General features: G+C 43.3%; 1 protein-coding gene across 4 annotated transcripts in view; it reads left to right on the top strand.

The window, feature by feature from the left end:
* The window catches only part of enox2 (ecto-NOX disulfide-thiol exchanger 2), a 281,078-nt gene extending 271,416 nt beyond the window's left edge, over positions 1–9,662 (top strand). For all 4 annotated transcript variants that reach the window (XM_038993634.1, XM_038993637.1, XM_038993636.1 and 1 more), the window contains 5 exons: positions 2,704–2,760; positions 3,010–3,066; positions 4,285–4,393; positions 6,465–6,550; positions 8,808–9,662. In XM_038993634.1, the coding sequence (XP_038849562.1) occupies positions 2,704–2,760; positions 3,010–3,066; positions 4,285–4,393; positions 6,465–6,550; positions 8,808–8,939 (441 nt within the window). In that variant the 3' untranslated portion in view covers positions 8,940–9,662. The remainder of the gene's footprint in view (positions 1–2,703; positions 2,761–3,009; positions 3,067–4,284; positions 4,394–6,464; positions 6,551–8,807) is intronic.
* The last annotated feature ends 4,234 nt before the right edge of the window (positions 9,663–13,896 follow it).

A 13,896-nucleotide genomic window follows, 5' to 3' on the forward strand; every position in this document is an offset into this window, starting at 1 on the left:
GGTTAGAGCCTATAAGTAAGCATTTCACTGTAAGGTCTACACCTGTTGTATTCGGAGCACGTGACAAATAAACTTTGATTTGATTTCAACTTAGTGTATGTAAACTTCTGACCCACTGGAATTGTGATACAGTGAAATAATCTGTCTGTAAACAATTGTTGGAAAAATTACTTGTCATGCACAGCGTAGATGTCCTAACCGACTTGCCAAAATTATAGTTTGTCAACAAGAAATTTGTGGAGTGGTTGAAAAATGAGTCCAACCTAAGTGTATGTAAACTTCCAACTGTAACTGCCAAAATAAAGAAAACACTTGAGTAAATGAGGGATACGAAGTATATTTTAAGCAGGTGCGGTTTTCTGAGTTAATTAACCATGTATAAAAATACCCAGTTACCCATTATTTTGGCTACCATGGCTAGAAGAAGCAATCTTAGTGGCTTTGAAATTATTATTTTTATTTTATTTAACCATTATTTAACTAGGCAGGTCAGTTAAGAACAAATTCTTATTTACAATGAGAGCCTAGGAAGATGCACTTGATATTTGTTGTATATCTTTAGCAGGTAAATCTATGTTGTCCCCTATAGAGCTGTGAGCTGTAATCGGGGCATAACATTTGTGGTCCACCATCCATTGTTGCAGGTAGATTTTAAAAATCTACCAGCCACTCAGATTTTTTACCAGCCAAAATATGTTTTTGCCGCTAAGATTGCAACAAAAAAAAATAAACTGAGTAAACTTTATCATGTTTCTAAAACAAATTTTTCTAGTAAGAAGTAACTAATGTGGTATATTGAATAATTACATATTTTGTTTTTGACCAAAATATCATAGATGGGACAAATTTTCACCTGCCCCTTTAAGGGCGGGAGGTTACGGTGGTAGTACAACTCGAGTCGCTCATGTTTGTGCCTGTAAGATTGTGTCTTGACTAGTAGAAGTGTTTTTTTTTTTTTCTAGCAGTTGAAACTCAGATATAGAAAAACAACATAACTTGTGAACAAAACAATGTAAATAGCCAAGAAACACAAGGACAACACCTGGCTTTAGTTTCAAGTAAATTAGACCAACTTTTATGCCTGTGCGCAGGGCTTCTAAAAATGGATCTTTCACTCAGCTCTTCACATGCGCACAGCCCCCAGTCAGGCAGTGTTGCAGCGCGACATGGAATAGGCTATGCAGGATTCGTAATTATTTGACTTTGTGCGATTCAATTAGCAGCTATGAATCAAAACAGCAACTGCAGCATTTATTTTACTATAAATGTGATCATACTTGACTATTTTTATTCACAAATGCGAGTGACATGCTCGTAAAGCTCACCGTGAAGCCCTCACCACCTACCAACGTGACTGGTGAAATATAAGTCTTGCCCGCCAATGCCAAAATATACCCGCAGGTGTTATATAGTGTTAATGCTTGTGTTGCTCATGGGATAACGTTGGCTGAGCAGGATTTCAGTGGGAGGGTTGACAAGAGCATGAGATTCCTGTTCAATCAGCTACCTAATTGGATAAAGATAATACGGATATGAGAGAGTCGAATGGTGTGTGGTCCATATTTGATTTCTTCTTTTCCAATCTCGACACATTTTCTCTTCTCTGCCTCCCGTAGCCGCTTGGCTAGTTGTTTCCTTGACTTTTTTAATTTGTAATTTTAGACCTGCTGGCTGGGTAATACATGTCATTTCAAATCAAAGAGATCACAGGGTTGTCAATATCTGGTTTAATAGTGATGCTGTACATTAGAATGCCGCTAGGCACTGAAATGTGTCCCCTTCTAGTGATCCATGGGTAATATAGTAATTAAAACATGTATACACGTAGAGATGAACCCCTTCTAGTGATCCATGGTAAATATGGCAATTAAAACATGTATACAAGTAGAGATGAACCCCTTCCAGTGATCCATGGTAATTAAAACATGTATACAAGTAGAGATGAACCCCTTCCAGTGATCCATGGTAAATATGGCAATTAAAACATGTATACAAGTAGAGATGAACCCCTTCCAGTGATCCATGGTAAATATGGCAATTAAAACATGTATACTCACAGAGATGGATCCCTGGAGACTCATCAACAGAAGATAGAGAAATCAATTTGAGGAAAGCGTTGCTAGATTTGTGGCCATTGTGGAATGATTGTGTGTGCTGCCAACTTGCCATGTTCGGCAGACTTCTGCAAGCCATCAGTTAACCCCAGAGCCCCATTCACTGTCCAAGCTGTCACCAAGCATTATGTATTAAAGCTTTTTCGGTTACTGTACCAACAACTGTCCCTTCATCTAGGACCACTGAGTCAGGCTTCATCTAGGACCACTGAAACAGGGTGTCGTAACCATTTTAATAGAAAATGGAGATACACACCACTCACTGTGTGAATGTCAGTCATGAACAGAGGACGTTTTGACATCCAATTATGTTTGGTTCTTACTCATGAAATGAACACATATTAATATGTACTGTATGTCTCTGCTCGATCTGATCTGATTCTATATCTGATTGCACATTACAACATACCCCCTCTAACTATTCAGGGCTTGTATATGTGATGTTGACCTCTCCTTAAGTGTTTTATAGTGGTCTTGCCTGAGGAGAAAGCGTGTTTGTATGTATGTGTGTGTGCGCGTCTGTCTGTTTGCGTGAGTGTGTGACATGATTGTCAGTGACGGCTTTTCTCATTTTTATAATTGACTCTAGCTGGAGACCTCACCTCAAGATGACAGAGGGAGCGAGGAGAGTGCTGATCAAGTCAATGTAAGTGGAAAAGAGATGAGAGAGTGACCCTCTCCATCCCTCTCTATTCCCCATATCTCTTTCTCTGTTCCTCACTCTCTTCCAGTGACATGACAGAGCACCTTGAGAGATTCTAACCAGCGACCTTTCGGTTACTGGCCCAACGCTCTTAACCGCTAGGCTACCTGCCGCCCCACACGCATGTCTGTTTAAATAAGAATGTGAATGTTAGACAGTGATGGCTTTTCTCATTTTTATAATTGACTCTAGCTGGAGACCTCACCGCGAGATGACAGAGGGAGCGAGGAGAGTGCTGATCAAATCAATGTAAGTGGAAAAGAGATGTGACCCTCTGAATCCCTCTCCTTCTCCCTGTATCTGTTTCTCTGTTCCTCACTTTCTCTCCTCTTCCAGTGACATGACAGATCATTACAGACCAATCCAGTGCAGGAGGACTTTATTTGTCGCAGGATAAATCAACCCGACACAACTGGGTTAGGAAATCAAGGGCTTGTCTCATCACACACACAGAATAAAATAGTGAGGACAAGCCAAATAAGAAAGGCCACCACGACTGTGACGATAGGTCAGCGCCCACTAGGGTTGCCAACTTTCTCACTACCAAATAAGGGACAGTGTATATTCATATTCTTTTTCAATTGGAAAGGCAAAACATTTTTATATTCCATGTAGTCTATAGCTTTACTAAAACTGTATCATTATGTCAACTTATGTGAATAAACCTCAAAATAAATTGTCAAAGAAACCACAATTTGAACCTTTACAGCAAAAAATAATAATAATTTCAAATGGAAAAGAGGCTTCACTTGCCGTCACGAAGAATGCACCGATATTGCTACAGTAGCACCTTTAGCTAGTGTGGCCTTCTTGTGCATTTCTGTGGATGCATGCTGAGTTAAGTCATTCTCCCCTCCATGGCCAATTGAGAATTCCCAACGGTATAAAGTACAGAAAGATTTCATCGAGTCACCACTGACGGGCTTAACCCATGTATTTTTTGCTTCCCATTGTTTGTTGTAGCTGCACAGTCTTTTCTTTTTTTGCAGGTTTATCCATATTTCCTTGATATGCCAAACCGACCGAACAACAACAGAAATTATTTTGCAGGAATTGGCGCGTTGACACTATACTGTGATTGGATGAATATACAGGACAAGGGAGGTCCTGTATGGGACAAACCAATTTAGCTCACTATAAGGGACATCCCGGCTAATACGGGACAGTTGGCAACCCTAGCGCCCACACACATACCCGACCCTCCCTCCTCCAGCCTGTCAGAGGCCCACAGTAAACAACAGCTTCATCATTAGCATCGCTAACACTGCCATCTCTCTCCCTCCTCCCTCTGGTAGAACTATTACCATCTCCTCTCTGAAAGATCTCCCTGCCTTTGACTCCCCTCTTCTTCCACAGCATCTGTCTGTTGTTGTGTGGTGCGTCATCATGGCTGCTGAGCACTGATTGCTTGTGTGTGGGCAGGCGGGCGTCATCTACCAGTCTGTGTTTTCTCCTCTTGTCCTGTAGGAGGCGACAGCATTAGAAGTGGTTTCCTGCAGTCAGGAGAAGGAGAGTCTGCCCCCAGAGAAGATTCCCTCCAGTCCTGTTTACTCTGAGAGAGAGGCCTTGCTAGTTGGTAAGTTCACCTAAAATTACAATAACCTTCAACATTATAAAATGTTGTGCTAACCTAACTATAGAGGAGTAGATCCCCCCCAGTCCAGTCCACGCTGAGAGAGAGGCCCAGCTAGTGGGTACATTCACCTAACATAACTATAACGTTACTAGGCTTATAACAGTAGTATGACGTTATGTTACCCTAACATTAGTACAGGAGAAGATTCCCCCAAGTCCTGTCAACTCTGAGGGAGAAGCCCTGCGTGTTGTTACGTACAACACGCAGGGCTTCGTACGTACAGAGGAGAACATTCCCCTTTGCGCTGTCCACCCTGGCAGAGAGGCTCTGATTGTTGCTTCACTTTTTGCTAATTAAACAGGTTATTTTTAGAGAAACTTTCATCAACCTCAATCATTAAGCAGGTTATTTGTGGAAAGCCTGGTTTTCCTCCCCAGTTTATTCCCAGTTCTCTGGGCAGGTTCACACATTTTAATTGGCTGGTTGACTAAGGCCTTCAGCACCTCTACTGTTTCTAATCACCACAGCCTTCTGGCGCATTCTCCATTTCAGTGGAGCGTACTTTCACAGGGAATGGCTGGTCCTGGATCAAAAAGATTTTCTGAAATTGAGGTCTTGTGGAGTTACAAGGGAAAGGAGTTGTGGAGTTACGTGTAGGCCTATGCCAGATGGCAAGATGCACACTATTGTGTGTTAGTGGGAGTTACCTGTCCTGTCCCACAGTGGTGTCATGCCAGAATGATCATATGATTGGCTCAGAGGTAGTTGTGTAGCCAATGGGGCGTTCCGCTCCCTCTCTCCATGCCGGCCCACTGACCGCTCAGCAGCGATGGCTGGTGAGGATTCTGGGTGTTCTCTCTGCCAGAATCGCTCTACATGACGTTTTTGTTTGAAGATTAATTGAAGGTAGCACCACAGGGAAAATGGGACATTGGCTCCTAAGTGAACTCATGAAGAAAGAAAGGTCTGCATCTTCAACTGCTTTATCCCCCTCTAGAGCAGGTAGAGTCAGCTATATGTTAGCTGTAGGTTAGCTATAACTGCTTTATCCCTTCTAGAGCAGGTAGAGTCAGCTATATGTTAGCTGTAGGTTAGCTATAACTGCTTTATCCCTTCTAGAGCAGGTAGAGTCAGCTATATGTTAGCTGTAGGTTAGCTATAACTGCTTTATCCCTTCTAGAGCAGGTAGAGTCAGCTATATGTTAGCTGTAGGTTAGCTATAACTGCTTTATCCCTTCTAGAGCAGGTAGAGTCAGCTATATGTTAGCTGTAGGTTAGCTATAACTGCTTTATCCCTTCTAGAGCAGGTAGAGTCAGCTATATGTTAGCTGTAGGTTAGCTATAACTGCTTTATCCCTTCTAGAGCAGGTAGAGTCAGCTATATGTTAGCTGTAGGTTAGCTATAACTGCTTTATCCCTTCTAGAGCAGGGATTCCAACCTAGGGGTCACGATGCATAACTCTGCCATGCTTTAAGGCTAGAAACAAGCAGTAAAATGCCTGAGGAAGACGCGACTGATTCATATGGGGATATAAATTGGACTTTGCTTTTTCCTGTGTTTTCTGAGCTGACTCCTCAGTGTACTATAATATATTATTACACAGGGGTTCAGGATTATCAGTAGTGGATGATCTGATAACAGATGTTATCGTTGAAATTGATGAGAGAGAAAAACATGCTGGTGGTGTGTGTGTGAAGCCCCATGGTGCTCTGATCAGAGAAGCTTTAATGTAGAAAGCAGTGTCAAAGTCCTCATTAAACACTTACCTTAATCTGGACTGTTCAAACACAAGAGTCTTCCATAGAGCTGGGAGTGCTTTGGGGAAGACACACACTTGAAGAGTCCAGATGCATTTCATCAGTCAGACAGCATGAGTTGACTAGTGGTCTCTTGAATGTGAGCTTCTCGCTGGCTTTCATTTTGGATAGATGGGTAAATCAACACTGACTGAATTGAAGTGTTTGTACATATGATTGTAGGGTTGTAGTTATAGAGAATTAAACTACATGTTAATATGGTATTCCAGTTTGATTGACAGCTGTATTGATGTCTCTGTTTGTCCTTCCTCAGGGATCATCTCTACGTTCCTCCATGTCCACCCGTTTGGAGCCAGCATCGAATACATCTTCTCTTACCTACAGCAGCTGGGCACCAAGGTACTGCTGGCACACACACACACACACACTGTAATGGTTTTGACTTGAGGTTATTGTTTGTAGGGGTGCCAGGTAGGTCGTACCTACCAGAGAAAATATTGATTTCTCCCTTTTGTTTGTGAGGGAATGAGTCCCATCTGGTTTGTCAAGTCTACACCAATACAAAGGACAAACACATAACCCAACACGGTGTAAAACAAATGAAATACCGGTTGGAAAACGTTGTAGTCAGTCAATCCAGTCAAATCCATCAACAGTTCTCCACCGAAGTCCACGGAGAAACAGTGGAGACCAACTGAGATGAGTAGTTTGAAGGAAGAAATGAGTGGATCCTGGTTATTCTGAGACACGGATACAAAGCACACTTTATAAATAGACCAAAACAAACGGAGTAGAGGAGCTTCGGGAAACGAAGGTTGAACACTTCCTCATTCGTTCCACCGTCACAACCCTTGTTTTTGCACAGCTGATGCTGGCTATTTAATAGGGAGTTAAAGGGGAAGCACAGACGGTTCAGACAAATTCAGGGCCGTCACAACACACACACAACACACACACAACACAGCCAGTTCAGCAATAGAGCCGTCCTGGCACCACACACCCAGCACAAACATGGACTAAGCATCCCTAATGCGCTGACATATGGGCCCGATGTATGCCAGGGCCCCACAATGCAGTTGGAGCCCCCTGGTGCAAGCAGCCTCCCCCTAATGCAATTTGAATCATCCCCTTGTGACAGCAGAGCCCCATCGTGCAGCAAGAGTTTCCTCATGCAGCCAGATCCTGCTCATCTAATTTGATCCCCCTGGTGCAGGCAGGGCCCTCATGATGCTGAGGCTCGGGTTAGAGTTGGCGTTAATGAAAAGACAAGTCCCACTCTCCACTCGGTGTAGCTACCATAGACATTAATATAGGATATTTCCTTGTATCTCCCATAGCTCCAGTACTGTAGACATAAGGAAAGGATATCTCTCTGTATCTCCCATAGCTACATTACTATAGACATGAATATAGGATATCTCTATAGGCTATATCTCTATCTCCCAGTGCTACAGTACAATAGACATGAATATAGGATATCTCTGTATCTCCCAGTGCTCTTGTGGAAGTGTCCCAGTGTGATTTCCCTGGACACTGAGACCTGTTACATCTGGATCCTTCCTGTCTCTCCCTGACGAAGCAGAGCGGTTTTATTTATTCTGACACTTCGCTAAAACACCCGTCTCCACATGTCGGGCTCCTCAGGGGCCTTTCTGGGTTCTCAGCACTCCTCTGCTCTCGACTGTCAGATTGATTCTGTTCTTTTCTCTCCTCCACATATGACCACTACACTCACTGACACCTCCGCAAGGAGGCCTTCAGATATACTATATGGCCACTTTTACTACTACCTCCATGATGAGGACCTCAGACATGACTACTCTTACTGCTACCTCCATGATGAGGACCTCAGACATGACTACTCTTACTACTACCTCCATGAGGAGGCCTTCAGACATGACTTCTCTTACTGCTACCTCCATGAGGAGGCCCTCAGACATGACTACTCTTACTGCTACCTCCATGAGGAGGACCTCAGACATGACTACTCTTACTACTACCTCCATGAGGAGGCCCTCTTATATATTGTTTGACCACTCTCACCACCAGCTCATTAAAACCTCTCTGCACTCATCAACACACTGACTCATTCCTTTTTTCTCCGTTTGGGTTTTCCATTAAGGTCTGAGGGTGTGTTTGTTCCCACGCTGCTTCTCTGTAACACCACACAACAAGTCCACAGAGCTTTGTCAACAGTCGTAGCTGGATTCTCCACTAACTACATTACTCTCTACTTATCTACTGTGTTCATGATTCACTACGACATTGTTAAAGATGATACACCATTGACATCTTCATGATATAGTGTTTAATACATACCGACAGTGTTTTACCCATCTGTTTCTTACAAAATGTTTAATCTCTGTATACAATGATACAGTGCTTCCTGCTGTCGTTGTTTTGTGTAATCTCACCTTTTGAAAGTGATGCTATATCCTAATGTGATGCGATTGCATATGTAGGTGTGTGTTTGTGATGATTATTGTGTTGGCGTTTGTCACTCAGATCAGTTCTTCTGAGATGTGGGGCTCTTTGAGTTTGTAGGAGTGTGTATCAAATCTGTGTGTTACGTTTGTATTGTGATTGTATCTGTGGATGTGTGTCAGTGTATGTATCAAATCTGTGTATTTATAGATTGTGTGTGTGTGTGTTTCAGATAAACACCGGACAGGTGGGGGCTCTACTGGGTCGGCTGCCCAGTACCTTCAGACAGGAGCTAACAGGGGTGGGTGCCAGCCTGGAGAAACGCTGGAAGTTCTGTGGTTTCGAGGGAATCAAGACCACATAGAACATTAGAGACACAGCGGATATCACAGGAGAAACAGCATAGAGATCTGACGGTCTTATGAGGATATTGTTTTATGGGGACCGGCACTGGTCCCTTGGCTGTTGCTCTCCAGTCCCTGTGATGGTTAATTGATCTTGATTTAGTCAGTTCTTAAGTGCTAGTTATAATGTAAACAGTTTGCTGGTCCCTATCACAAATAAGGTTGAGAAACATTGGCATAGAACTCTTGACTGTATTATGAAGACACAGAAGTAAAAACATAGAACTCAGACTGTCCGTCACATGAGCGGGTCGGACCGTTCTCAGATCCTCTAATTGGTTAACTCTGCTGTCACTCAGCCAGGACTACTACCCAGGGAGGTTATCAGGGTCTGCTGAACACTGTCAACCTTCAACCCCTCTGGCCTCTCACACTCTTTTCTTTCCTTGTTTGTACAATTCTATGAGTAAAAATGAATATATTTCTTCATTTTCTGTAAAGGCTGTTGAAGGGATACTTCTGGGTTTTGGCAACGAAACCCTTTCTCTACAGAGTCAGATGAACTTGTGGATACCATTTTTATGTCTCTGCGTGCAGTTTGAAGGCATTTTCTAACTGATGCTAGCGCAATGATTGGAAGGCTATGGGTATCTGCTAGGTAGCATGCTAGCAGATACCCATAGCCTTCTAGTCATTGCGAGGTAGTTTTGTGAGCCAATGCTAACTTCCTTCATACTGGACTCGGAGATATAAAACTGGTATCCACAAGTTCATCTGACTCTGGGGATGTAGATAAAGGGTCTCATTGCCAAAATCCTGAAGTATCCCTGTAACAGTTGCATAGATTGATTTGTTTTCCTACTCTGTAAATGCTTGGATGATATTTTTAAATAAAAAATCAAAGCAATCTGAAGAATTGAGAATAGAGTTGTATTGAATAGAGTTATGCTCGCTGGCACTTAGGTAGGTTGCTTGTATATGATGTGTGTAGATGCTGTATGTAGCATGAGTGGGAGCAAACTGCTAATCCAGTCAAGGATGGTCCCCAGCCACATGAGGAGCCCATGATAGGTACACTCACACTATCTCTCTCGCTCTCTCTCTCTCATACACACTGCTCCTGCACAGCCATGCCTGGAGAGATGCCTGAGACCTTTTGTGATGCTGGTTTTGTTATCTCTTAGCGCTGCCCAAGGCCTGTCATTAAACCTTACCTAAGGGCATTTAGAACCATCAAAATAACATTATTGCCTGTGCTCTTGTGCCTGGGCAAAGGCAAAGCTGAAACACGCTGTCGGGGGTCATCTTAATGAAGCATCATTATCTAATTATAGAGGCGTGTGTGCATCTGTCTCGGTGAGCATGCGTACATGTACTGTTTGTGTATATAAGGCTGTTTTACAACAGAACAGATGTTGGTCTCCCCTCCAGTTTCCCCTCCTTCCAGGTTGAATCCTGGCTGCCAGGACCGGAGGTCCTTCCCAAAAGCCTGCTGGAGCGTTCCTAATGCGCCTCCGTCTGGCAATTTGTCGGCGTACTCTTTACTTGTTGCTCGGGGAAACAGAAGGTTTATTACACATGATTTGCTTTCATCAGACTCTGCCATCTCCTAACGCCTTGTGTATGAAACATTAAGTCCACGCGCTTGTCAGAACACCATCCGTCCTTCCTGAATTAATGATAAGTATCGAGTTGGTTTTCCCCCTGCAAGGCTCCCTTCTATGCATATGAATTTGCCTTGGCATGTGTTATTAACATGGGGTCCAAAGGTGAAGAGAGTGGAGAGAACACACACGGCAGAACCATAGAGCTGAGTGGAGATGTGTGTATTGTATTGTATATAGATCTGCAATGCATTCGGAAAGTATCCCTTGACTTTTTCCACATTTTGTTATGTTACAGCCTCATTCTAAAATTGATTAAGTCGGTTTTTTTTCCTCATCGATCTGTACACACTAACCCATAATGACAAAGCAAAACATTTTTGCAAATGTCCAAAAAAATAAAAAACATCACATTTCCATAAGTATTCAGACCCTTTACTAAGTACTTTGTTGAAGCACCTTTGGCAACGATTACAGCCTCGAGTCTTCTTAGGTATGACACTACAAGCTTGGCACACCTGGATTTGGGGAGTTTCTCCCATTCTTCTCCGCAGATCCTCTCGAGCTCTGTCAGGTTGGATGGGGAACATCGCTGCACAGCTATTTTCAGGTCTCTCCAGAGATGTTAGATCGGGTTCAAGTCCGGGCTCTGGCTGTGCCACTCAAGGACATTCAGAGACTTGTCCCGAAGCCACTCCTGCGCTGTCTTGGCTGTGTGCTTATGGTCGTTGTCCTGTTGGAAGGTGAACCTTCGCCCCAGTCTGAAGTCGTGAGTGCTCCGGAGCAGGTTTTCATCAAGGATCTCTCTGTACTTTGCTCCGTTCATCTTTGCCTTGATCCTGACTAGTCTCCCAGTCCCTGCCGCTGAAAAACATCCCCACAGCATGATGCTGCCACCACCATGTTTCACCGTAGGGATGGTGCCAGGTTTCCTCCAGACATGACGCTTGGCATTCAGGCCAAAGAGTTCAATCTTGGTTTCATCAGACCAGAGAATCTTGTTTCTCATGGTCTGAGAGTCTTTAGGTGCCTTTTGGCAAACTCCAAGCAGGCTGTCATGTGCTTTTTACTGAGGAGTAGCTTCCGTTAGGCCACTCTACCAATTGCTCAGTTTGGCTGGACTGCAAGTTTTCAAGGATGATCAATGGAAACAGGATGCACCTGAGCTCAATTTCGAGTCTCATAGCAAAGGCGCTGAATACTTATGTTAATAAGGTATTCGTTTTTTTATTTGTAATAGATTTCTAAAAACTTGTTTACACTTTGTCATTATGGGGTATTGTGTGTAGATTGATGAGGAAAAATAATAATTTAATCCATTTTAGAATAAGGCTGTAATGTAACAAAATGTGGAAAAAGTCAAGGTCTGAATACTTTCCGAATGCACTGTATATAGTCCTCTTCTAATACTTAGGTTTTGTCTGACAACAAAGAGCATGGTGGTTCTAGTAATGAAGTTGGGCTCGCACACTCAACTGCTTCAACACGTTCCCTTTTCAGGTTGGTTAAATGCACAGTTATTTCCATGCTTGGAATGGTTCATGTTTGGCATTCAGACACAGTGTTAGATACTTTGAGTCAGATTCTCTCATGGACTCACCAGAAGGCCCAGGGAACAAAACGTGGACCCCCACCTTTCAAACACTTATCTCTGTCATAACAGGCCAGCCCCATTTGACAAATGAGAGTGCACTTCACAGCATGACTCTTCACTCTAGTCTCCTACAGGCACCGATGATCATACTGCCAGTTTCTATCCTCACTGAAGTTGCTGTGTTCTTTCTGTCAAGTCCAATCTCCCCATCGACTTGATGCCTCTGTAGAGTTAGATGGGAGTCATTCATAATTCATCTGTTTTTCAGACTTGAGAGTTTTTTGGCATGTGAAGTTTTCAGTGCGTCACACAAAGGATGTAAACACAGCCTAATTAAATCGGCCCGCAGTCCCCGGTGGATTTTTTCCATTTGGTGTTGTCTTCCCATCGCCGCACCGGGGAGAGTTCCTCATTAATTCAATCCAAGGTGGATTCAAAATTCAAGCGAAAGCTATTCAAGGGTGTGATTCACCGTGCCAGCGAAAGCCGATGCGCACATTTCCCCTATTTGGAAGATGAATCTACAGAAGATGTTCGGAGGATGTCCTTGAGCATCTGCCCTCATTCTGCTCAAGTTGTTTGGAAGAACAAAAATAGGAGCCTGCATCTCAAAGGCTGTAAGTGGGAAGGGCACAAGTGGAGAGCCTGTATCTCAGAGGCTTTAAGTAGGAAGGGCACCAGTGGAGAGTTTGTATCTCAGAGGCTGTAAGTCGGAAGGGCAGTAGTGTCAAACTATGAATACCCAGAAGTAAAGAGTTTAAAAAAGGAGTAATTGGATTTGAGACGATAGCAAGGTTATTTTGGGTGGTATCATGGTGCTTGAGAGAATTGTAATTACTGCAGTCTTTAAATCACTTCCTGACGCCATCGAGATCCAGTTAATTATAAACATGGTCTCCATTGACTACACAGGTGAGAAGATGCTGGGCGCTTGTGTGCATGTGTTTGCATATCTTTGGTTGCAGCTTATGGGCCTACGTGTGTGTATATAGGTGTGAAAGTGATGGTACTTCTGGAAAAAAAGAGAGCATGGCTCCATCCTTCCCCGTGACCCCTAACAAAATCCATCTGTATAGGAAACAACTCAGAGACGTAAGCTGCCAGTGGCCCGACTGAATACAAAGTGGAGACAGAAGCAGCCAGTGGCCCGACTGAATACAAAGTGGAGACGTAAACTGCCAGTGGCCCTACTGAACACATTGGAGACGGAAGCTGCCAGTGGCCCTACTGAACACAAAGTGGAGACGGAAGCTGCCAGTGGCCCTACTGAACACAAAGTGGAGACGGAAGCTGCCAGTGGCCCTACTGAACACAAAGTGGAGACGGACCCTACTAGGGCTGTGGTGGTCATGAAATTTTGTCAGCCGGTGATTGTCAGGCAAATAACTGCCGGTCTCACGGTAATTGGCGGTTAATTAACATAAACACTTTTACTGTAGCATCTCCTGGCTTCCACACACAGCCTACAACCCACTGATGCAGACCTTTGGAAAACCTACATTTTAAAAAGTCTAAATCCATTTAATATAGCCTACACATCACAATAAATTCATTATTTATTTTAGACAGACTACATTTTCTTTGTTTTTTTTAGACCTATTTCAGAAGAACAGAATAGCATACTCATCCTTATGTCAGGCCCTGATGGCTTGCCATATGGCGGTGGGCTACACTAGTTCATTTAGCAGACAAGATTTGCTTAGAATTCCATGGCATTATTTTATAGTATGAAGAATACAATTAAACATAGCTGAATAAAATATGTTTTCAAGATTTCTG

Source organism: Salvelinus namaycush, chromosome 5, assembly GCF_016432855.1.
Source record: "Salvelinus namaycush isolate Seneca chromosome 5, SaNama_1.0, whole genome shotgun sequence".
Classification (NCBI taxonomy): domain Eukaryota; kingdom Metazoa; phylum Chordata; class Actinopteri; order Salmoniformes; family Salmonidae; genus Salvelinus; species Salvelinus namaycush.